General features: G+C 38.2%; 1 protein-coding gene across 1 annotated transcript in view; it reads right to left on the bottom strand.

The window, feature by feature from the left end:
• Positions 1-26,006, bottom strand: part of LOC121393972 (vomeronasal type-2 receptor 116-like) — a 51,049-nt gene extending 25,043 nt beyond the window's left edge. The window contains exon 1 of the mRNA XM_041563843.1: positions 25,896-26,006. Coding sequence (XP_041419777.1) covers positions 25,896-26,006 — 111 coding nt within the window. The remainder of the gene's footprint in view (positions 1-25,895) is intronic.
• Positions 26,007-26,673: the final 667 nt, after the last annotated feature.

Below are 26,673 nucleotides of genomic sequence, written 5' to 3'. Positions count from 1 at the left end.
CTGGTGGCTCTATGAATGTATTGAGTCACAATCCTTGGCTTGTAGCCCCCGTTAATGACGTCTGCTTGGAGTATCTTGAGGTGGTGATTCCTTTCAGTGGTGTCACATTATATATGATATATGATTATACTATAAAGCCTGGCTGTAGATAATGAAGCATTTTGTGTGGTGGGGTGAAAGCTGTCATACATTAGATATAATGGTTTGTTTATTGGCTTTCAATATATGGGGGATTTGATAGTATTTTCTCTCATTCGAATGGTTGTATCCAGAAAGTGAATATGAGTGGGGGAGTCATTTAGTTTCAAATTAATAGTTGGATGAAAGTCATGAAATTGTTGGTGGAACTGAATTAGTTCTAGTTCTGTACCTGTCCAGATTATGACTATAATATAATATCTATAATATATATCTATAGAGCAGGGGTATGTCAAAGGCTTGGTGTTGCAGGTGGAGGGGAAGTCCTGTTCTATGAAGAGATTGACATATTGGGGTGCAAAGTGTGTACCCATACTGGTTCCCATCCTCTGCAGATATATTTCTTGGCCAAATAAGAAGTAGTAGTTTGTGAGAGGGGGAGTGGGCAATGTGCTTCAGAGACTTCAGCTGAGCCCAGGCAGAGAGGGTCATGTTATGAGTTGAGGCAGGAGAGGGGGTTCCTGTGATGAGCTGGGGGAACATCTACTGTGCAGGGACAGAGGAAACATGTGCTGCAACTTATGCACAAGGAGACAGAACTTTTTCATGAGTTTGAGGGGGATTGAGATGTGCAGGGGGGCTGGGGGAACACGTACAGTAGGTGTCTCTTTCTGGAAGACCCCCAAGCTGCAAGTACACTGCAAGTCTTCTACACATGTCTCCCTCCAGTTGCCAGCAGCCCCCCAGGTACAACACCAATGATTACACATACCACTCTTTACATACACAACACAACCTTACATACACACAAAACACATTTATGCAAGATTTGATTTTATTGTGCTCACTTATTCACAGTTTTACACATATTTACATATTTATACAGACTTATACATATTTATAGCCAGACATCTACAGCAGTGACCCCCAACCAGTAGCTTTTTTTCTTTTTTTTTTTCTGAATTTTTCTCTTTTTTTTTTTTTTAGAATTTTTTAGAATTTTACTATTACATGTTATTTTTGCCCTAAAAGCTGTTTGAGTAGTGGATCAGGTGTTTTGACTGTTAATTACATTTATGGATGAATTATTATTTTCTTACATTATCATAGAAAGTTTGGCTCCTTGGCAGTTTGTAGTAAAAAAAAAGATATATTTACCCATTTTGGATTTGTGAGAATGTGTACGTTCCAAAATATTAATATGGTTTTTCACAGACAAAACGCTGTTATGGGGCTTATTTAATATTAGCTCTGGAGATTTATATGCACCATTTTTATTATGGAGTCTGTACGTGCCACATACTTGGATAAACCTGTGGACTGTGTTTTTGGTGGTACCCAATGGCATTTGAGTTATAAGATGCTGTAGCGTGTGTGTGTTTTATTCATGTTTTTTAGATATATAGATGCCCATTTTTATAGATTTGGAATTACCCCAAAATGTAATCTTATTTTGAAATCTTAAATTGTCCTGAATAAAAAGTCGAGATTTGCCCTAAGCCACAATTTTAGGGCTTTTTTTTACTGCATCCTGTGGGTTTGCCACCATTGCAAATAGCAGATTCACTAATTGCGCTGTGCAATAACTTTTGTATATTATTTCATTGAATATATTACATTTTTGGTGATTTTAGTGCATTTTTAGCTATTTAATTGTATTCTCAGTTCTGTATAGGAGTTTCTCGCTTCTTTCTGTCCAAAATACTTATTTGGCCCAGCTGAAATATTCAAACGGTTATTCTGATTACACTAGGTGAGAAGAAAACTTTGATTTTAGTGGTTTTGCAGATTTCTTTGTGATTTCATTGCTTTCTGCATTGTTCTTTGTTACGTTTGTATATATGCTGTGTATCCATTTGGATGTCTCTGTACGTTACAGAGTTTGGTAAATCTAGACTTATTGGGTATCAAACTGTTTAGTAGACCCCTGGCATTCATATTTAGGATGTTTTATGCTGGTACATTACGAAATATGGTGCAAATAATGGGGTAAAAAACAAGCTTTGTGACGACTTTAGAAATTTCATAAAAGCCTCTAGGTTTAGGATAGTTTTGCAGTTTTGGGTTTTTGCAGTAGAAAGACATATTTACCCATTTTAGATTCATCATAATGTGGACTTTTGTTAAACATATGGTTTTCTAGGGTCTCCACACTGTATCTGGGGGTATCATGGCACATACATGGCACATACAACACAAACTGGATTCTTATATTAGAGCAGCCAAAGTGTCAGCTGTGAAATGTTTTATGAATAATTTCATTTAGGTGCCTCTGTCCCACTTAGTTTAGTAAATCTCTGCATATTGGCCATCAAAGTGTTCAGTAGACCCCTGGTGTTCAAATGTACGATGTTTTTTCTTGGCTCCTGATTCTAAGTGGGAAATAAGCTGCTAGAAATGAAAGCTTTGAATTTTTGTATTTTGTTAAACTCAACAATTTTTAAAAAAACATTGCAACTCAGTAGTTTGGATTAGAAAGATATTGTTACCCATTTTGGATTCCTTTGAAAGTGTACTTTCCAAAAATATTTTTATTTTGGGGGAATCAATGTATTATTATTTGTTTTTACCCCAAAAAAATTATTATTTTGTAACTGAAGTAACATCTATAGAAGTCAGAAATCTCCATAAAACTATATATATCTGGTATTGGCATGTTTGAGACACTTGAGCACACCTCCCAACTGTCCCGTTTTTAGAGGGACAGTCCCTCTTTTGACAGCTCAACCCACAGTCACACGTTTGTACTTGAAAGTTTTGATTTCTCTGCACTGAACAGCCAAAAAAGAGACAATGTTTCTAACTTAATTGGCTCTTGGCAGAGAAACGTAAGATACATTTGTAACAGTTTTGTCTCTTGGGAGAACTGAGACTCACAGCTTAAAGGGCAATTCACCTTCATTAGTAAAACTGTAATAAAACATAAAAACTAAAGAAATGTGTTCAAACTTTCATAACCTGGCAAATTTTGTAAAATGGGCATGGTAATTAGGGGGTGTGGCCGCAAAAAGGGGTGTAGTCAAATAAATTTTGCCGCACTATGCGGGGCAAATATTTTTGTCCCTCTTTTTGTTTCCAGAATGTTGGGAGGTCTTGAGGCTTTCCAAATGAGTTGCATTTTGCATAAAGTGAAATATGTTTATGGTATGAATCCCTATATCATGAATCATTAGTATTCAGAGCTCTAAGTCTTGTTCCAGAAGTGGAAATACACAAACACTCAGGCAGATGTAGAAAGCTCAGGTTCTCCATGTAAAGCCTACATTTTCCTACCTTTGTATATAAGTTGGGCATATTTTCCCCACCCAAGCTATGTCATTTGTACTCCATATACCTCCTCCATTTTCCAGCATCATCACAATTTCCTAAAACAAATAGCAGCATTGGGTGTCAGACAGGAGGGTGTGTTTAGTAATCTGAGCTGAGAAGAACTGAGCATGCTCATAAATCAACAGCCAAAGCAAACACCTGAGGGAGGGGGCTGAGGGGTTAGATGAGGAGAAGGGTTTCTAAGTGATTAAAGGAATGCTGCAGCCTTACTGTTGACCTTTTAATAACCAGAGTGGCAGTTATCTTAAGATTTCACTGATTACATTTTTGTGGAGGGGGTTTACATGTCCTTAAAGGGTTAAAGATACTTGCCCTGTCACACTGCTCTGCCTGTCATTGATTAATGCGTAAGTTACAAAAGTTTTGGTGCAATTTTGTACATAACTGAAATGATAATTAATGACAAAGTTATTAAAAAAGATGTAAGATAGAAATATAGGAAATCCATTATTTATTCCCAGAAAAGCGATTTAGGACGGATTTAACAGGTATAAAAACCTTTTTGTTATGGAAAATGGATTTTCATTGAGACCATTGTTAGTGATTTCATAAGATTTGTACATTGAAGGTGAACAAGTCCATTAAGAAGCAGAAATTCATTAGTCGGGTCCCTTCTCTGAGTAGAGTAGGTTAGACCCCAGGTTCCAGTGCCCGTTAGGGTTTAGACGGTGGCCCAGTTGTACTCAAAAGGAAAGCAGATTGGACACTGCACCCCCTGGGAATATCGTATGGATAACCACTAACACATTCTAAATGTACCGGATCACATGGAGGCAACAGCAGCAGTTACAGATAAGTGTCCCCAATGTAAAGTGTCCCCAACCAGCAGCCTGAACTGTCAGTTCTATGTGCTGCACCACAGGGGTTAATAATTGGTTAATAACTGGTCTTCTTTACTCTTTACATTCTTTTTATTTGCTGTTCATGGTTCTGATTGACATGTTCTAGTAAGACAGAGAGTTCTGCATTAACCCTATAAATACAGCAAATGTGTCATGTTTACTTTGTACCTGGCTGGAACCCACACCTTGTCTGGTGACCTACAACATTGGTACAACTTTGTGACCGTTTTCTGCATTACTTGTGCAATTTTCATTTGACATTGTATTATAATGGAGGCAGAAAATCAACAAGTCAGTGTATTCCTTGACTCCCCAGTGCTACGTCCTCAAACCCAACCCCCCTGCTCAGCTCTACAGGGACTGGGGTCAGATCCAGAAGCCAATGTTTAGGCCTGATCCATTTGATGGTGTCACTCAGGAGGGGACACACTGACTGTCAATAGTGTGGATGGAAGTGCCCGGCTGCAGGTGATTAACCTAATGGCACAAGGGAAAGCCACACAAGTAGACCAAGGATCTAATGCTGAAATTAAAGGGAACTACCAACTGCTTTAAAGCAAGTTTTTCATCCTGACTTGGGGAAAGAATGGCATAGTCAGAATGTTCTTAATAAAAGACGAGAAGCGAGAGACTTTATGGCAGTATTTGGATATGCACTAAAAAAACTGTCAGTTAAAGCTTTCCCTCAGGCTACACCAGAGATGCACAATTCACCAGCCCTAGACCATGCAGCAGAGATTGTTTAAACCTAAAAAACTCCATACAACATGCAATTGAGCTAGACATTTTGCAAAAATTAGTCATGATAATTAGCAGAAAGTAGCAATTGCTCCCCAACTACTGCTCAGCCTTTCACAGGCCCCTCTAACTGTGATGTCATGGAGGATATGGACAACTTCCATGGTGAAGTCCTTGAACTGAAAGGCCGATCAGAAAGTAAAAGACTTAATAAGACTGTAGATGGGCCTGACAGGGGTTATAATAGAAGTAACATAAAATGCTGGAACTGTGAGAGATTTGGCCATATCAAAAATGAGTGTAAAGTGCCAAAGAACATATTATTCCCAAGGTCAGTGGTTTATTATCAACCACTTGTGTCTTCCAATGCCAATAAAGCTGAAAGAGGTTCTCCGAGCCATAGTGTGCAGCTACTTCTTGCACAAGTTTCCATTATCCACAAGCACCTGTAGGACCAGATTAACTCCAGAAACCCTCAACCAATGCAAACTTGTTATACCATGCTAACAGTTGCAAATGGTGGGACCATGGATGTATTTGGTAAAAGGAAAACTACTGTGACAATTCAGCATAAGCACCTTGCAGTTGAATTTGTTGTTGCAGAGGATGCACTTCAAGATTCCTTGGCTTGTATTGACTTTTTACAACAATATGCTGGAACTATTAATAAAGCTGACAGATCTTGCACACACATGGGCCAAAGGTTTTCCCTTATATCTTCAGATGATGGGGCTCAACTTCAACATGTGGTGCTTGATAAAAACAAGATTATACCATCCATTCCTGGAAGTGGACAGCCAGCAATACTCTGTTTGTAATAACAAGTCTGAGGTCATTGTTAGGCAGTCCTTCAGCTGTAGTCACCATGGTCAATTCCCTGTATTGGTGGCAAATGTAACTTCAGAGTCCCAGGTCATGTTTTCTGGTACCTTGTTGGGCGTTCTACACTATGATGTGTCTGTTTCAAATCCTCTTACTCTTTCTAAGAGAGCAAATGTACAGACAAACATCTGACCCTCAAAGAATCCCTATTCATTTCCAGAAAGACTTTGATAAATAGCTTCATGGTCTTTGTTCTCGTGGATTAATGTCACCATCCTCTAGCTCATGGGCAGCACCAGTTGTAGGGTAAAATGGTGGGGTAGGACTTTGTGTGGACTATAGAAAGCTTAATGATATCACTGTCAAAGATGCTTATCCATTGTCCAACTTGATGATACGCTTGAGCTCTCGTCAGGTGGTATTTCTACCCTAGGTCTTACAAGTGGATACTGTCAAGTGGAGGTACACCCTACTGATAGACACAAAACAGCATTTGTTACCAGCTATGGACTTTTGTAATTCTACGTCATGCAATTCAGTCTCTGCAATGCGCCAAGCACATTACAGAGATTGATGGATATAATTCTGGATGATTTGTAAGGGACTGCTTGCCTTGTTTACTTAGATAACATTATTGTGATTGGCAGAACATTGGATGAACACCTGCAGAAGTTGTCCTGCCTGTTAAAGGAAGCTAAGCTGAAAGTGAAGCCATCCAAGTGTAAATTATTTTGTGAAAAGGTCCGCTATCTGGGACATGTTATTTCATCCTCAGGTGTGGAGCCTCGATAACACAACTAGTCCATGTTATCCCTATGGATCTAAAATCAGCTCAAGACCTAGACAATGACATCTGCTGACTTAAGGAATGGATTATGGTAGGAGAAATTTCCCTTTCAATGGAGGCTTGTAGCTCCATTTATTTTTCATAAACACCGGTCTGATTTATCCATTAGGCTTGAACTCTTGGTAAAAACAACACATGGAGATGATCCCAGGCAAGCTAAATTTCAAATTGTTGTCCCCCGCATAGTTGTACCAGTGATTTTAGAGATATTACATAATAACATAATAGTAGGGCACCTGGGTGTGGATAAGGTCACTGGAAAGGTCATTGGCCAATATTTCTGGCCATCACTACATAAGGATATAAAGGAATGGTGGAAAGCCTCTACTGTATGGAGGGCATATAAAAGTGAAAAGAAAACTGCTAGGGCACCAATGGTATTGTCACAAACAGATCGTCCCATGCAAAGGGTTGCCCTTGATATACTGGGACCTCTACCAGAAACTCAGAAGGGTAACAAGTACATATTGTTGATTGGTGAATATTTCTCAAAATGGGCTGAAGGTTACCCTTTCACAGGAGGCTAAAACTGTTGCAAAAATATTAGTGGAGGATTTTATATGTCATTATGGAGAACTACCCCTTATCAACCCTTATCAATCACAGTCAGATGGATTTGCAGAGAGGTTCACACTCCTTACTATGTTGTCCTCATTTTTGCCAGATCATCAGAGGGATTGGGATGATATTCTCCCTTTGGGTTATGAAGGCATACTATAGCAGTGTACAGTCCTCTACACTATATTCCCCATTCATGGTGATGTTTGGGAGGGAGGTGTGTTTGCCTGTAGACCTTATTAGTGGTGGGGATGTAGATGGTATATTTACCAACCTTACCAACTATGTAAGTGAAGTTGCCTACAGGTTGGCAGGTATCAGAAATATGGCTAAATATCACTAGGCCAAAGCTACTGGGAAACAGAAAGAGTACTATGACTTAAAACTGCCCAGGTGTATGAACCAGGAGAAAAATGATGGGTACAAGATTCAACCAGGCAAAGCGGCTCCTATTGTGAAAAAGATGAGGAACCGATGCTTAATGTCTCCCCAATGCCTGATTTAACTTTAGATCCTGGACTCCACAAGTTCACAGATCCTCCTGTTTTATATCCCAGGGCCCATAGATAGAGAAATACCCTCAAGTGGCACTCAGACTATTGTGTTCAGTTATCCAGATGTGAAGACACGTCTTTTTAAAGGAGGGAGCAGTGTAATAGGCAGACAAATGAGGAAGATGCAAAGTAACCTCAAGCCTGCTGGGGGCAGTGTTAGCCAATGGGGAAACAGTAAGGCTGATGCCATGTGACTGTGCAAGGAATGCTGGGAAGGAGGAAGTGAAGGCAACAAGGCAAGGAGAGAGTAGGTACAGATGTGAGGTAAAGTTGGAAAGGCTTCAGCAACTGCCAGTTACACTTAGTGTGTGAGTGAGTGTCAGTCAGGACTGACTCCTTGCAATTTAGGCCAATCGGGTTCCTGTTCCAATAGGCCTCTCTGTAGCTGTTGCAGATCTAGGGCCCAGTTAGAGACTCAGGGCAGAAGGTTCATTAGTCAGGTCCCTTCTCTGATGAGAGTAGGTTAGACCCCAGGTTCCAGTACCTGTAAGGGTCAGCCACACCGGTTTAGATAGTGGCCCATTCTACCCAAAAGGAAAGCCAGGATGACATATTGGATACTGCACTCCCTGGGAATACCACGTGGATATCCACTTACAGATTACAAATTCTGTGCACTGGAATTCATGGATTCAACAACAAGAGTTACAGATATGTGGCACCAAAGTAAACTGACAGTCTTTCTATTTGCTGTTATTAGAATATACAATATACTGTATAGAGAAATTAGAATGTCATTACATCAGTACAAACCACAATACCCACTGGAGCTGGGGCCAAATAAATGTAAATATTCCATTAAAACTCAGAGCCATAAATGAATACCTGTGGGTACTTGTAGGTCTCCATCAGTTGCGCCAGAGAGAAAGACGTGTAAAACACTAGGTGCCCTATGAAGGCCACAACATCGCCATAGTTCTGGCACTTATAGTTTGGAACCAGTGAGTCTCCTCCAGATAATATGCTCAGGGCACTATACAAAGCATACTTCTCCCATTGGCAGGAATCATAGATCATGAACCCAAGGGTAACATTAGGTAAGAGATCTGTCCGTCTATTTATCTCTTCAGTGGCAAAGATAAAGGCCAAGAGATGCCTGAAGTAGCTGATCGATGGGCTGCAGACAGACAAATGCCCAAACTGAATAACAGGTAAAATCATTGCTCCACTTGGATACTTTATTTTTATTTCTGGTCATTGATGACCAGAATCCACATATTCACAGATCCATTTGGACTATGAAAGGGTACAAGTGCTGATTATTAAATGATACAATCACTACTAATGGGCACATTCTCTTCATTAGGACTATTGACTGCTGAGCTTTACTTGAGCCCCAGCCAAAGAAAAGTATCAAATTCTCATCAGTGATGTGACCCAGTGTTTCTCTATGGCAGGAAGATAATATTCCACATATTGGAACAGAATCAATTCAGTAAGAAGAACTTGTTTCATGATTTATCCCATGAAAACTCAATAGAAGTCTAGGGGGAATTTTGGGACAGAAATCTGGCCCATAACCTGGACAATGTGTTCTACAATCAGAATATAATAAAGGGAGATCAGTATAATGATCAGCCAATGAGATTAGAGGTGACATTGAGCTGATATTAATGCAGATAACAAATCAGATATAAATAAATAACCAATTGCCACTGGAGTCAAATATATCAATAACAATTACAGTAAAATGGAATAAAAAGTAAGAAATAGTAGATGTAAGATGTCTAATTAAAGCAATTATCCAAAGTATTGGATTAAGAACCTGAATGCAGAACATCAACTATTGGCTTTCATCGGATCATTTATGGGATCTTTTTAGAAATCAATGTTTTGTTCTTCTCTCAGTCTATGGCCACTACTTTTTAAATATACATAGTCCCATAATACATATTTCATGAAGGTATCTAAGGACATCTGCAAAAAGGGGATATGGGGCTTATTCAATACAGAAAAATGCAGCCAGTAAAACATATCATGAGATTGGGACTTGCCTTCTTCTCTTGAAGAGCTTGTTTCTACTTTCAACCATAACAGAGCAATGAGTAGGTGAGTTATTTCATTATTCAGAATTAAAATCAAGATTGGGATTTTTACAAGACTGGGTATATATAAGGGAGAGTTTAGGTATATATGAGCCTTATAAGTGAAGGAGTTTATAAATGAAATGCTCAGGCACCATAACCATAGTTCTACCTCTAACACTATTGGTACAATACAGTAACAAGAATAAACTGACAGATAGTGTGTCAATACTTAAATTACCATCATATAAAACCAAATAAGGCTTAATTCCCAGAAAGCTGAGTGATACTGTAATTAATCAATAATGTGGAATATAATCAATATGGCGTTGTTAATTGGTCAACCATGAGAATATGGATATTTATATATATACACAGTGCTGTGCATTCCTCCTCATAACATCAGGGTACAGCCAGGGACATGGGGTACAGGTAGGTGGTGCCAAGAAACACAAGTACAAGGAGGGACCTGTTCTGTAGAGCTTACACTCCACTTGGATGGATATCAATTCAGATATTTGTATTACAGAAAGGGACAAAGAATCTTAGTAGAACCCATTGGCTCTTGTTCTGTAGATAAGAAATCAGCGCTGAGTTTATACTTACATTGATGATTCCATATTGTATGGATAATATGTAAAAGGCAAATAGTCATCAAAAAGAATTATCCCATAAGAAAGCTGTAGGACCCCCCCAAGCATCACATCCCCCTCCCTCACGTATTTCGGAAGATCTTGATTTGCTGTCAGATTACAAAGGGAATTTCTGTTGGACTTCTCCCCAGCAATGATCGTGAGCAGCAGGAGCAACACCTGGAACACCTTGGCCATTATTTCAACCTGTAATAAATCAATAAATAGGATTATTATTGTACCTACTCTCTTCTATGGCCCTAAGGCTGGCACTCTAATACTGTGTGTATGGGGCTCGAATGGAAATGACTTCACTTGGTTTTTAGCTTCTATACACAAACATATAGCCAATAGTATAAAGGTCACCGCCATTGGACTCTGGATAAATGGAAATGATGAATTGTGCTGCACCCCCTGCCAGTCTGGGTTGGGTCCCCCAGTGCTACAATGGTACATTCCGTGCTTGTGGAACAGTTTGGGAAAGGCCCTCTCTTGTCTCAGCACAATAATTAAAGAGATACTGACACCTGAAATTAAACTTTTTTTTACATCTATTATAATATTGGCTTCGCAAGCTACTTCTAACTTTGCCATAAAGTATTTGCATGATGCTTTTCCATTACGTGTCTGATCCCCCATGTTCCTGTATGAGGGGGCTGCCATATTTGTGCAGCAGGAGTCCGTTACCATTAGAGACTGTAACTAACAGGCTGAGATGGGACAGTCAGGTTGGTAAACTCAGAGAGTCAGGCTTAGGAACTTCAACTAACAATTATATACAAAAACAAACCTCTCAGCAACAAATGATCAACATGACCTATAGGTAAAATTTAATGTACAATCATATGCTAAAATTCATTTTTTAGTGTCAGTATCACTTTAAGTGAAAACAAGAGTAATGATTGGATGGCACAGGATACCCATGTTGTTGGGGTGATGTCTCTCAGCATTATAATATTCCCTTTTTCTCTTTATTTTGTTTCCCCTTCAGCTTTCTTATTCTCCCCCTCTCTCTTGTGTTCTCTCCCTATGGAGGGAAAATGTGATGTGATTGGCTGAAACATGGCTGAATGGGTCACATGACTGGGCAGGTAATATCAGTGGCTATACTTGTTTCAGAGGGAGAGGAGGAGGCGAAGCTCCTGATGCAAATAGAAAAGGCTGCTAGTTTAGGTAAAGTAATGATAATGGGGGATTTTAATTAGCCAGATATTGACTGGAGCAACAGTACTGCCAGATCAGTTAATGGGAACAAGTTTATAAACTGTCACATGACAATTTTATGGCACAGGTTTTTGAGTGGGGGGGGTGGGGTAGATTAATTCTCTCTCCCCGCTCTACTTTTATAGTTCTTCCACCTGTTCCCTCTCTATCATTCTCCTCATTTGAGTCTCACTGCATTAGGCTCTTTTCTCCTGTTTCACTCTGCATTGCTCTTATATATCCACCACCAGGAGCAACTGCACAATTTCTGGACAACTTTGCTGCTTGGCTTCTTTACTTTCTTTCATCTAACATCCCATCCATCATATTAGGTGACTTTAATATACCCGTTAACAACATTAACAACTCTTCTGTCTCTAAACTTCTTTCACTAACCTCCTCCCTAGGCTTATCTTTGTGCTCAGACTCCCCCTCTCACTCCAATGGTAATGCTCTGGATCTCATATTTACCAGACTCTGTTCAACCACCAATTTTACTAACTCCCCATTTCCCCTCTCTGATCTCAATATGGTCACATTTCAACTCTCACTAACTCCCTCCTCACCCCCTGCTATTCCCCAAACATATACCTACTGTGTAAGCACTACACCTGCTGAATAATCATGGACATGTGTCTTTTTTTCAACCCAACTTACTATATTACAATATTACTGAGTTACTATGTTACTGAGTTACTATGTTACTATATTACTATGTTACTGAGTTACTATGTTACTATATTACTATGTTACTGAGTTACAATATTAGTGAGTTACTATGTAAGTAGACATGTGGTCTAACGTGTATATGGGCACCAGTTGGCCACAGGGCAGTTGGAAGATTCCATTGTGGTCCCGGCAGGTGTGAAGCAGAGGCAACTGTCAGGGGCACATTTGCAAGAGGGGAATTCTGAGCACAGGGGTGTGAGTGGTTCCAATGAGTGGAACTTGTGTAGTGATGGGGTGCAAGAGTGGGGGGATGAAAGAGGGGGTAAAAGAGCTGGGAGGGAGATTGTGAGCAGTGGCACCAGGCCAAGTCGTGTCACAGAATCACTGCCCTATTTCTACCAGTATAAAGTAGATTTGAGTCAATTTCCAGTGGCTGATAGAGCGTCTGGGTTGGCATGGGGGCCATATACAATATTGTGCAAGTGCTGCCACTGTGTCTCTCTTCTGCTCATTTCATGGCATTTCCATTGGATCTATAATAATAAAGTGTCCCTATAGCTGAATGCAGGACCAATCATTGAGACGTTCCATTCTGCTGAGTTTATTATATCCATTAATTATACTGGCCATTATCCTGACTGTGTAATATTAATCCCCTGCTGGGTTTACTCAGTGTAACACAGCTCTGGCCTTACTGTGTATAACATTCATATCAATTAGATCCTCCCCTCACTCAGCCAATAATGGGTCCTCTGTACCCCAAATTACTCTGACTATTTATTGATAAATTATAAGAAAGAAAAATAAAACTACACAGGGTTAGGTTGCCCAAACATAAAAACGAATTCATTATGATAAAAAGTAGATTATAATGTGAGATATAACAACCTGCTTCCCTACCCCAGTACATCCCCCCAGTCCCCCAAAGTGCAATGGACTGAGCCAGAGTAATGTCTGTGTGTCTGTCACTTACCTTCTCTTCTGATGGCAGAAAGAGTTACAAGAGCTTCTCCTCCCTTTGTGTATAAAAGGGCAGAGCCGCTACATTCTCTTCATTTAAACCTACATGAGAATCAGTAAAAGGCCTAAAATATCCCCCTGTGCTTTGGGAATGATATTATTATTTCTGAAATCCAAATTACCAACATTTACATTTAGTGATTATTTTTTACTCTTCTCCATTGAGGGCTAAACATAAACAGAATTAGAAAAAGTTACAGGAGAATAACTTCTCTCACAAAGTCCTCTCAGGGCAGATAATAGGGGTAGATAATAAAGCCCCCCTTTCCTCTGTATTGGACTGATCCATATCATTCTGACCCTCCAGGTTTCACACATGGGACAGGTATCCTTGTGGTACATTAGAGGTAAACTGACCCACAAGACTTTATTGGTGAATTGGCTGCAGTGGCTGTAGAATGAATGAATAAACTATAGAAGTAATGACTCAGGTACAACCATAACATATTGACATTTCCCCTAGTGTACTTCTGTCCTATCCTCACCCAGCTACTCCTTGCCTTCTGTACTTGTTATTGGCCCATTGGCCCATGCTCTTAGCCTTACCACTCACTATACCAGGCTCTCTCACCCCAATAAATGGAGCTTTTAGGGGATGCCTACAAACTACAATAAAACTGTCCAATTCATGTGTCTGTAAGTGATGACTCTAATTGATCTGGTAAATTTAGCCATGATGTGATGCAGTCTCCTTCCAGCCCCTTCAAGAGATTTTAGGATCTAGTTGTGATTTTTGACTTGACCTTGGACATTTCGAACATCTGTCCAGCATTTACGTAGATCCATTCTAAACAGCTAATTCCTAATTGGAGACAATCATTTGAGAACTTACTTATAGGCAAGCCATGACTTTGTCCATGTGCTCCAATGCGTATCTGGTCCCAAAAATAAAAGAATAGCCAACAATCCAGATAAACTTTCTATTCTCTTCAAGAAATTCTGCTCAGATAAGAAAAAGGCGCAAACTAAAATGTGTGGATTCTCAATGTTCAGTGTTCTCGAGCTTAAGCAAACCCCATAATGATCCAGAAGACATTAGACTGGTTTTTGTCAAGTTTACTCACAGCCAATGACTGTTCCTTGGTCAACTGAAAGACAGATAAGTAGGAACCGTCTACATGGACAAACAGTGGCCTAATAGAGAAAGTTTTAGAAAAATCTCACTGGGCATAAATGGGGGTTGTTGATTGGCCACAATTCTGTGCCTTTTATCCTTGCGGTGTTAAGGGCACTTTTAGGGACAAAAAGTACACTAATATGTCTGGAAAATAAACAGCCACACACTATAGCTTACTATAACTTTTACATGTACTACTTTTAGGGATGCACCGAATCCACTATTTTGGATCTTTCACAAAAGATTTGGCCGAATACCGAACCGAATATTAATTTGCATATGCAAATAAGGGAAGGGAAAAAATGTTTTACTTCCTCACAGGATTAGGATTCAGTTCGGCCAGGCAGAAGGATTTGGCCAAATCCGAATCCTGCTGATATAGGCCGAATCCTTACTGAATCTCGGATTCACTGCATCCCTAACTACTTAACCAAACAAAATGGCTCCCAACAAATAATCCTAATACAAAACAATGAACACACTTGCACTATATTTAGACTATATTTAAAATTGGATGTTTAACCGAGGTCCCTTAATAACAAGAGTCCTCTGCACTCAACCCATTATCAATATATTTAAGACAGAGACATACATTTACAGGAGCAATGACCAGCTCCATGTTGTAGCTCCACCCCTCCCAGCTATAGTCAGGTGATCCCACTGGTGTCTAATAAAAGGGCAGCCAAGTTTGGGAGGTTTACTTTGAAAGCAGCAAGTTAAGTTGCAGGTAAAACCTAGTCCCTGTGTAAAATGTATAATGAAGCAATAGAATTCTAAATTAATCAGATAAAATTAAGCGTAGGACTGGCCAGATATGGGATGAGTTTATTATTAAATATATTGCAATATATGGACAAACAATCCCTGTGTTGTTTAAAGGGTAAGGCATTTTTCAGTAGCAGTAGCACAAAATGTCGCTGTCTTAAATATATTGATAATGGGTTGAGTGCAGAGGACTCTTGTATGTGACTATATGTATTTTGTGGTCACAGCCTCATTGCACCCCCGCCTAATGGTTTTAAATTAGTGGTGAGCACAAGTTTCCTTTTCATATTGCCCAATATTACCCAGTTCCTGTGTATGATTCTAGTTTGTCTTGCCTTTTTCCTAGTTTGCTGCCTCTTCTTACCTCTGGCCCTTTTTCCGAGTACTCTCTTGGATCCTGTTACTGCACTGCGATATTGGTGTTATTGACCCACCCTGTAACCTTGACTACGCCCTTGTCTTCTGATTTTGCGCCCAATTATTATTGACCTGGCTTGTTCCATGACCTTGCTCCTTCTTTCTGGTTCTTCCTGCTAATGTTTGGTTCTCTTGCCTGCCCAGAACTCTCTCCCTGGTCCTCTCACTTTCAGACCTGGCAGTATCTGAGTAATGGAGGACTTCTCCTGAAAGGCGGCTGTTATAGACTGAAGCGTGAGCCGAGCCAGTGTATTAGGGTTAGGTATTTGTTCTGGGATTTGGATATCGTATGTAACTTAAAATATTCAAATCAGCATATTCAAAAAGTCTGTGTGTGAAGTTTCTGAATACCATTTGCTGGAGTTCTACCATTATATCGGTGGCAACAATTTATAATATTCACATTGACTACTGTTTGTGCTATTACTATTTACATCATCATCCCTGTTTTTTTCTTACACCACTTGAGGGATAAAGGGAGCCTTATTTGAGGGGTGATCAGCAAGCCTCATCTGAGCTGGTATCTCATATGCAAGAGTCACCGGAACCTGACATCCAATTGCTCGGAAAATTCAAATGACTCCTATAGTGCGAATTGGCTGCAACAGCAAAACAGATTACAGACGACCTCACCAGACAAATCCAGGAACTGGGAGCCTACACAAACCTTGTAGAAAGTAGAATCGTTGCCACCTTTTTCCGAAAAAAATACCGGCCTTCCGAAATATTTAGATTTTTAACAACCCTAGTCACAGTACTGGACACACATGAAACCAACATCCAAAAACGACAGCAATAACTGAACGAAGCTGTGCTCATGATTTAAGATAGTGATAAAGATCATGACGCAATAATGTCAGGGTGGAGGGCCTACCTGAAATGATAACACACCTACACACAGACTTAACAGAACTATTTACCAGCCTGTTTCCAAATGCCATTACAGAGAGATTGGAATTTGATCACATACACAACGCCTTGCGACCATACAAACCGGACGATCCACCCAGAGATATCATTATAAGGTTCTGCTTCCATCAAACACAAGTTGCAGCCTTGAGGGCGGCAAGGGACCAAGGATCTCTAGAATTTCCGTGGCCAAGCTTACCAGCTCCTAGAATTTCAGTGGCCAAGCTTACCAGCTCTACACGGACATCTCTCCTACAACTCTACAAAAGCGCCAACAATGCAATCCATCACCAAGCTTCTTCAACAGAATAAAATAAGATACAGATGGGCCTCTCCCTTTTGGCTGTTTTTTTCCTACAACAATAAAGTGCACAGCATGGACCTAGAGGAAGGCCTCACTATCCTGGCAAAGTTAAATCTGATGGAGCATTTCCCCCCGACATCAGTGGACACATCACCCAAAAAGCTCACATCAATCTGGCAGCAAGCGGAACCATCTCGACCAGCTTCAATGACAGCAAGACCTCCACAACATGATACATTACTAAACATTACAGACATCATATATCTCTGTGAATCAAACCTTACTGGACTATAGTATTCTCAACACCCTCTCCATATAAACATCTACATGGACTGTGGTGGGAACTGTTTGCGCTCCATTAACACATTGACACCAGGTTGTTTACAATTGACCTTGTGGATATTCTAATTTCTTTTTTTTTTTGGCCTCGCTCATCTTTGCCCTTTTCTCTTCCCTCATTTCTACTTTACCTAATGTTTACATATTTTATGTTGCTGCCATTAAGATACATAACATGCTACTTGGAGTGATATGCCCCTTCCGATTGCCATCCCCAGATGGGGTTTAAAACCCGCAATGGGCTTGTACTTCCTCAATAGAAGTTTGTCCTGACAGGACTGTTAGGATACAAGTTGTATTTTTAAGGTTGTTTATTAGAGTTAATCAGCACCTTTGCACAGTTAAAGATTTGGTGCCCACTCTGGCTTGAAATTACAATGCCGGGCTGGCCAGCAACAGTGAGATACACCCTTGAACCACAATAACATCACGGCAAATTTAAAAAAGTGGAGTCGCAATGGCAGTAAGTATTGTTTCTCACCATGTACAAGGTTTTAATTCACCCTCCAAACAGACCAAAGCCTTTTCATTCTAGAATTCTCAAATACTTCCTTTTCCAAAAACTTTCACCGTAGATACCCTACAGCATACGTGGCCACTGGGTCTACGAAAACTAAGGAGGTCGCTATCCTCTTCAGGGCAGGGCTACCAGTTATAGTGGAAAATATGGTGGCAAACCCGGAAGGTAGATTGCTACAATTAAAAATATTACTACATGACTCCCGGTAAAGTAACATACTATACTCCCAACCGAAATACTTTGCTGTTTCTAACATGGGTAATACAACATAGTCATGCAGAAAGGGAAGGGGGACTGATAATCTGTGGAGATTAAAGCTTGATTTTATATATGAGACAGGATAGACAAGCCACCCCTACTTCTACTTCTGAAATCTCCAACATTTATTCAATTTGCTAATTCAGACGACTGATTGAGTGTCATTCACTGGTTGATGTTTGGAGGGAGATAAACCCTCACAGTAAAGGATATGCTCATTACTCCTACCCGCACAAGGTATACACATACTCCAATTAGGCAAGGCAAAAATTCTCAATGTCTCTTGATCAGACCATTCCCCGATTACCCTTCAAATGTCTATATGTAGCTGGATCAATAGAGAATACCAATGGAAAATGAATGATATAGACACTACTTCAAAAAATGTTGACTCGATATTACAAGTAACTACACTTTGGGAGGCCCACAAGGCAGTTATTAGGGGCAGGTTCATCCAGTTAGGCTCCCAACGTAAGAGGTTGGACAAACTGATGCACCAGCAGTGTGACAATCCCAGGACATGAGACAATATAAACCACATTCACATGGACCTTGATTTAGCCCTCACCCATGAAGCTGAAAAGGCTCTCCAGTGGTCACATCAAAAATGTTACACTAACGCAAACAAACCCAGTAAAATATTTGCAAAAAAATGGAAAAATAATCCCTGTACTATGCTAGTACATCCCCTTAAGCAACAAAATGGTGTCTTAACAAATAACCCTGTAAAAAAAGTGCAGCGCCAATTTCTAAAACTTCTATACACCAACATTACAGAGCCCTCACCTATACAATACAAAAGGTTATTACACAATCTCAAACTAGCAACCGATCCAACAAGTTATCAAAATTACTGGCCAATCTTTTTACTGAATAATGACATAAAAATGTTATCCACCATCTTAGCCACAAGACTTAACCTATATCTATCACAGTGGATTCACAAAGACCAGGTTGGTTTCATACCCAGACAGCAAGCAAGCGATGCCATACAGTGCCTCTTGCTACTGATCCACAAAACCCAAGTAACCTCTACTAAAGCCTTGTTACTGAAGCTAGATATCCGGAAAGCCTTCAAAATGCTTTCTTGGCCCTACTTGTACCATATATTGCATAAATGGGGATTTGGCCAGAAATTTCAAACCTGGGTGAAGGCCTTGTATCAATTTCCTTCTGCCTATGTTACTGCTATGGGATTCAAATCCTCTGTGTTCACACAACACCGAGGTACCTGACAAGGGTGCCCTTTATCACCTATATTATTTGATCTTGCTATTGAACCACTGGTAGCCCTCATAGGTTCAACCCAAACATTCATGGTCCTTGGGAAAATGATATACAACATAAAATATCTTTATTTCCTTACGATGTCACACTGCTGGTGTCCCAACCACTAAACTCTCTACCAAAGTTACCTGAATTACTAGGGAAATTTGGAGTCTCGGGTTTAACTATATACCATGAAAAATCTGAGGCACCCTTCCACCAGCAATAGTGAAACTTCTAAAGCTTAATTTCGATTTCAAGTGGCAGGCAGAATATATTTCTATCTTGGGGTTAACATCACAGTGCAACATTCGAACTTATACAGGTATAACTATCCTAAACGATATGCCTCATTAATCAAGCTAATGGAAGACTGGAACAGGTATCAAATCTCCTGGGTTGGTCGAGTGAACTCTTTAAAAATGACTCTATTGCCCAAAATGTTATATTATTTTCGAACCCTACCAGTTTTACTTCATTTATTTGATCTAAAATAGTTTCAAAATAAATTAATTAAATATATATGGAATAACAAGCCCCTAGGGTTAATCAGAAAACTCTCTTTGCATCTAGGTCTCAAAGGGGCTTGGGCCTCTCTAATTTAATCTACTAAAATCCTGAATAGCCCAGTTAATTGTTTTTCTGGTTCTATACCTAAGACAGGCTGGTCCCCAGTGGATAACGCTTAAAAAAACATGATCTCCCTACATCAGAGTTTTTTAGAGCTTTGCAAGTGATACATTATGCATCATCTTTAATGGTCCACTGGGAGGCAGCCGAGGGTAACATATCTTTCTTTGAACGGTGGTTTATCCACCCATCAAACTGCGCTTGTATGGTCTCCATTTTATATTCAGCCCTTCACAACATATTCAACCCCAGGGAACATGCCTATGTCTGGGCATGGGAAAAGAATCTGAAATCTACATATGAGCCTGAAACTTAGAATAAGTGCTGGGAAATTACCAAATCCAGCTCCATGTAACACTATATTGCTAGCGGCCTCATATAAAGTATTATTTAGATGGTATCTGACACCTGAGAGAATAGCCAAAAGTGCAAAATTGGCAGATCCCAACTGTTTTAGAGATTGTTCTCAAATTGGCTCCCTGTATCATATGTGGTGGACGTGCCCCAAGGTGGTTCGATTCTGGGTTAGAGTACACAACGTTATTTTTTCTGTTTTCTGTATCAATGTCAAGAGAGATTCTTTGATAGCTCTATTAAATGGTAAATGTACAGGTTTCCCAAAACTCCCCACTATAATTTATATGGCGGCAAGACATATCTCAGTATATTTTATGGAATGCTGTATTTTTTTTATTTTTTATTCATAGATAATGAAAAGAGTACAATTGATAAGAGTAATGATATCAATGGCAACAACATTAACATTAATAACATTAGTTGTAGCAGTACTGCCAGAGTAAAATTAAATCAATAAAGTATATAGTATTGAAATGTTTCTGTACGTCCAGAGTTAAGTGTCTAAAATAGTAGATGAAATATCGTCTTCATGAAATTGTAGCCAGAATATAAATTTGACTTTGAAACATAAGTTCATGTTTCTATAGATAATGTGAAGGAAATCAATATTTAGTAGAAGGTTGAACTATTAAGGTTAGGTTGCAAAAAATGTATTCATCCTTGGAACCATAAAGAAATCTATTAATATTCTCTCTTTCTTTCTTGTCTAATCCATGTAAATACATTTTCCATTTGGAGGTTATTTTTTGTTGAGTCTTACTGTTATCTAAACTGAAGTTTAAAGCTTCGTTGATGTATAAAATTCGCAATTCTGATTGAACCTCCTTTATGGAAGGAGAAGTGGACTTAATCCAATATTTGAAGTAAAGCCAGTTTAATAAATGAAGATATATTAGAAATGCTCCATTCTTTAGTGTTCTTTTTTAAAGTATTATAATCCATGTCAGTAACATCACTCAAAAGAGCCATTTTTGAAGAAAGTAATTTATTGAAGAAAGTTTAATTTATTGATTGAAAGTTCTTTTATCTCCTTCCAATAGTTTTCTATTAATGGGCAGTTCCAAATTAAATGAAAAGTGTTCCATATTAAATGAAAAGTACTTGGAGAGGGAGCGTCGCATTTTGGGCATGAATTGAGATAAATGTTATTTTTAAATGAAGTGGAACCTTTTATATGCTAAATGAATTAGCTTGTAATTTTGTTCCCTCCATATTTCCGAGGAAATTAGTTTGTCAAAATTTACCAAAGAATGTGTAGAGATATCCTGTTGCATATAGTTAGACCATTATATTTTGCTGTAGATTGCATAGGGTAAGAACCCAGACTATTATTATTCCATAAAATGATGTTAAGGAGGAATTGTAAGAATGGAGAGAGTCTTTTGGACTCAGATCATTAAACCAATGAACCAATTGGATGTAATATAATTTTTCCTTATCCAGAATAAGAAATTTGGTTTTAAAGTCTTTCCAAGATTATATTTTCTTTGAAATTGGAGATATAATGTTTTGTAGAAATCATATTCCTTTAGTTTTCCAGGAATTTGAAAAAGGTGGATAAGTTGAACTCAACAAACTACCGTTTTTAATCACTGGTAAGTACTGAGTGAGTTTTGTGTATTATTCTCCAAACGGCAAAAGTGTCTCTGTATATCGGGTTTTCTTTAAATTCTGGTAAATGGTTTTTAAAAGGTTTGTGAATTATTACTAAAATATCTTCATGAGATTCTGTAAAAAGTTCAATTGACATATTGGTGTATTTTCCCGTATTACCAATCTATTCCAATATATAGCGAGCAATGGGTGATAAATTTAACGATCTATAATCCGGTACTCCTAATTCTCCATAATTTTTTGAACTCTTTAGTTTCTGAAGGGCTATTTTTGTGGGGGGTTTTCCATAGGAATCTTGAGAGTGAAGATTCTAAGGTCTTAATATCTTTGTGTTTTAGTATTAGAGAAGGGTTAATAAGAGGATAGATGCATTTGGGAAATGCTATCATTTTATAGAGGGCAATTCTCCCGTTTAGGTTTAAAGCTGCATTTATCCATTTGTCACAGAACTGGGTGATCTTTTTTATTATTGGAGAGATATTTAATGCATATAATCGATGTAAGTCAACAGGTAAAAGGAGACCCAAGTATTTTATATAAGTTTGTCTTTAAACTATTCTTAAATTATTCAGGATTTTAGTAGAAGTTTGACCATAAATATCCATTAGCTTGGTTTTCTAAATATTTATTTTAAATCCTGAAATTGTGAAATATGGAAAATATTCCTTCCAAATTAAAGTTAGGATACTTAATAATTAGCAAAATATAATCTGCAAAGACAGTTAATCTGATGAGCGGTTAAAAAGGACTGGTAAAAGAGGGCATCCTTGTCTGGTTCCTCTCTTCAAGTGTATAGTTTCAGACATTTCACCTGCTGCAATAATCCTTGTAGTCGGGGAAGAGTTAAGCATTTTAATAAGGTCCATAATGGGTCTTTGAAATCCAAAAGAGAGTCATTCAAGTGAATCCAGCAGATGTTATCAAAAGCTATTTCTGCGTCAATACTCACTAAAGTAGTTGGTATCTTTTTTGCTTTAGCAGTACATATGGCATTAATTATTGTTCTTATATTTTTAGTTCCAGATCTTCAAAAAAAACCTTGTTCAGAAGAGATAAGATTTGGGAGAACCCTTGAGAGACGATTGGCAAAGATTTTAGCTAAAATTTTTAGATCCTGATTGAGTAGGGCAATAGGTCTATATGAATTAATTTGGGTAGGATCTTTACCTTGTTTAAGAATAATCTTTGTAAAGGAGATTAGACTGGAAGGTAGTGGTTGTTGATGGGTGATAATGTTGTTAAATAGTTGTGTAAGAAATGGAGAGATTTCATCTAGTTGACATTTGTAGAATGGGCCTGTGAGACCATGTGGACCCCCTGCTTTATACATTTTTAATAATGAAATTATACCTCTTAATTCTCTTTCAGTGATTGGAGCATTGAGTTCTTCCAATTCCTCTTGAGATAAAAGGGGGAGATTTATCTTGCTGAATAAGTTCTTTCTCTTATCATTGTTTGTAGTTGATGGGGAATACATTTGTTCGTAGAATTTTTTAAAAGAATCCACTATCTCTGAAGGATTATAAGTACATTTTCCAATGGCTTTTTCAATCCTTGAAATCCTTTGAAATTTGGACCAATTTTTTTTGAGATCTGATAATAGTTTGTTCGATTTATTTTCCAAGTTAAAGTATTTGGATTTAAAATAAAATTGATGTCAATAATTTCTCATCTTAAGCCAAGTTTTCATCTCTTTTAGGGCTTCCTAAAAAGCAATGCGAGTATTAATGGTAGGATTTGTTTTAAATAATATGTATGTATCATTTTGTTTTTTGCTTAGTTGTAGAAATTTTGAATTAAGGTTTTTAATGACAGCTGATTTGAAAGAAGTTATTTCACCTCTTATAAAGGCTTTCCATGAGTCCCAATGAAGAATTTGATTGTCTTTGTGAATAATATTGTCTTGTATAAAAATATCCCATTTATCTTTTAACATTTTTTGGAACTCAGGTTTTGAAGGTAGAAAAACAGGAAAATTCCAAGGAATATAAGATCTGGGAACTGAGTGAGTTATCAGGATAATATTTATTGGATTATGATCCGAATATGAAAAATACCCTATACTAGCCTCTTGAATATGTTTTATCCTTGTGGTTGAACCATGAGAATGTGAGTAGAAGGTAAAGTCTCTTTTGGAAGGATTGAAGATCCTCCAGGTGTCATTTAAGTTGGTTAAATCAAGAAAATCCGATAGAAGTTTAGATTTATTTTGAGTTGACTTTAGATTCATATTACATTTATCCAGTATCCTACTATGAGAATTGTTGAAATCACCTCCTACAACTAAATTGTGAGAATTAAGGGAGCAGATTTTTTGGGTGATTTCCAAATAAAATTCCATTTTGTCATCATTAGGAACATATACTGAACAAATGTTGCAAGGAAGGTTATCAATAAGAATCTCTATGTGGGCATATCTTCCTTTGTTCTCTATTTTCTTATTTAACAAGTGGTAATTCATATTTTTATGTAATAAAATTGAGACTCCTCCCTTTTTCTTGATGGCTGGTGAGTCAATATTTAAATGGGTTTGTTGTAGTAGAGAGATATCTGCTTTCAGTTTTTTTAATTCCTGTATAACTCTTTTTCGCTTTATAGGAGAGTTAATTCCATTAACATTCCAGGATACAATTTTTAACTTATCCATAGATTTTACTAAAATGTATGAAGAAATGAACAGGAACATGAATACATAAACTAGCTTTGCACAAAAAAGTCTAAGTGGTAATACAGAGCAATACAAATGAATAACAATAATACATATATAAAAGAAACAAACATGAATAATAAAGTAATATAGAGTACACATAACATTGTGAACATAAGTCACAAAAACGGTGTGACAATTACTTATTTGGTAGATAGTATCAAAGACTTTTCTTTTTTCCTAGAGAGGTTAGAGAACAGCTAAATAGATTCTTGTAACGAATCTAACCTATAGAGACTTAGGCCACCTCCTCTTTAAAAGAGAAAAAATAATAAATAATGGTGAAGGTATAGTTAGTACATACAAATAGCTTTTATTTAAACCCCTTAAGTGTCCATCTCTAATAATTGTGAAAAATGAGAAGATCTAGATCGTTGGTTAGAAGAGTACTTTGTATCCCTTTTATTGAATTGGGTTACCTTCCTGGAGATGTGAGATTCAGAAGTCATATCCGAATTAGATGCTCTTATATGGTGACTAGAATTTCCTTTATTTTTTTGTGAAACTGAAGAAATATCAGGATGAACTTTTTTTCACAGAATGGGATTCCAGACTGGAAATGAATTTTTCTGCACCCTGTGATCCTCAAAAGAGTGTGTCTCTGTGGGTAGGATCACTTTTAGTATTGTTGGGTAAAGCATGGCAAATTTATTTTTGAGTTGAAACAGCATTTGGCAGGCTTTATTGAAGTTTTGTCTTTTTTTTTGATAAAGTGGGAGAAAAGTCTTGAAAACCCAGCATTTGATGTTTTTCTATAAACAAATGTCTAGATTTTTTGAAGGCTTGCAGAATTTTGTCTTTATCATTGTAGTCCAAAAATCTTACCAATACTGTTCTTGGTTTATGTCTGATGTTGAGCCAACCCTGTGAGCTCTTTCTACTTTCAGTATTGGAATCTCCCTCTGTAAACCTAAAGCCTTGGGAATACATTGAGAGAGAAGTGGTATTAAAGTCTCTTGTTTAAAGAGCGTAAATTGTTATGTCTGGATCTGTTTTCCAAATCCTCATTTTTATTTTCTAATTCTTTTATTTTTTTCTAGCTACTGTACATCGGTTTATTATTTGATGAGGAGTCATTATCTTCCAATGAAGAAACTCTTTCCTCCATCTTGGATGTGCTGTCAGTCTTTGAAGTAAATTGTGCTGCAAGACCATGTATTTTGTTTATGACCTTATCTAATGCTGCTTCAATTGTGGGGTTAATACGATTAGCTACTTCTGTAGCTAATTGTTTAATATTTAAATCAGTGGGTGTGCTTTGAGGAGGGGAGGGTGTTACTAGTGCGTGGATAGCTCTGTTTACGTCCGCCATTACCCTGTTTGCTGAGGGGCCGTCTTTCTTCCTCTTGTTTTCAGGGTTAGCAGTGGCGGACGACGAAGCTGCGCTCTCCCCTTTCTTCTTGTTCCTCGTTGAATCGTCTGCCATGTTGTGAGTAAGACGCCACTGGTAAATATCACCGCTATTCAGTTGGTTGCTAAGAGGATAGGTAGCGGAGCTGGTCTACAGCGCTGCGTACCCCTCAGGCACCATACCCGGAAGTCTGCTGTATTTGATGAACATAACAGGCCAGCACTGGTTTATATGTACCTGTAATCATTGTCCACCTGTGTCTCTATTCCCTGGGGGTGTATCTAGTCGGATATCCCCGTATTGTTGAAGTTGAAGAAAAACTTAATTCTAGATGCAAGACAATTAACAAATAGGAATGCTGATTAGATTCCCATCACTATGTCAGCCATCTTGCTCTTATCTTGTATACAGAGATTATTGTGCCAGTTTTGAGTTCATTATATGACACCGGAATCAGACAGGGGGATAAAGGACAGACTTGTCCAGTGCTGGAAAACTATTCTTAGCTATAATGGATATATTTATTAAGTTGTGTTTTCCATAAAAAATTGAGTTTTCAAATAGTTTTTCCTTGGTAAATAGTCACATTTTCAAGTTAAAAAAAAATTTTTTTTTTTAGATTTATTATACCCCGACCCTCGAAATGCACCATCTAAAACCTGTTGAGGTCATGTAGGAGTCAATGGCAGAAGTACCTTGATGTTCAATGTTTTTTCCTGATTATTTTGCTTGAAAACTCAAA

This window comes from Xenopus laevis, chromosome 5L (genome assembly GCF_017654675.1).
Source record: "Xenopus laevis strain J_2021 chromosome 5L, Xenopus_laevis_v10.1, whole genome shotgun sequence".
NCBI classification, from domain to species: Eukaryota; Metazoa; Chordata; class Amphibia; order Anura; family Pipidae; genus Xenopus; species Xenopus laevis.
The sequence above is the reverse complement of the archived record's forward strand: the minus strand, read 5'-3'. Positions and strand labels throughout refer to the sequence as shown.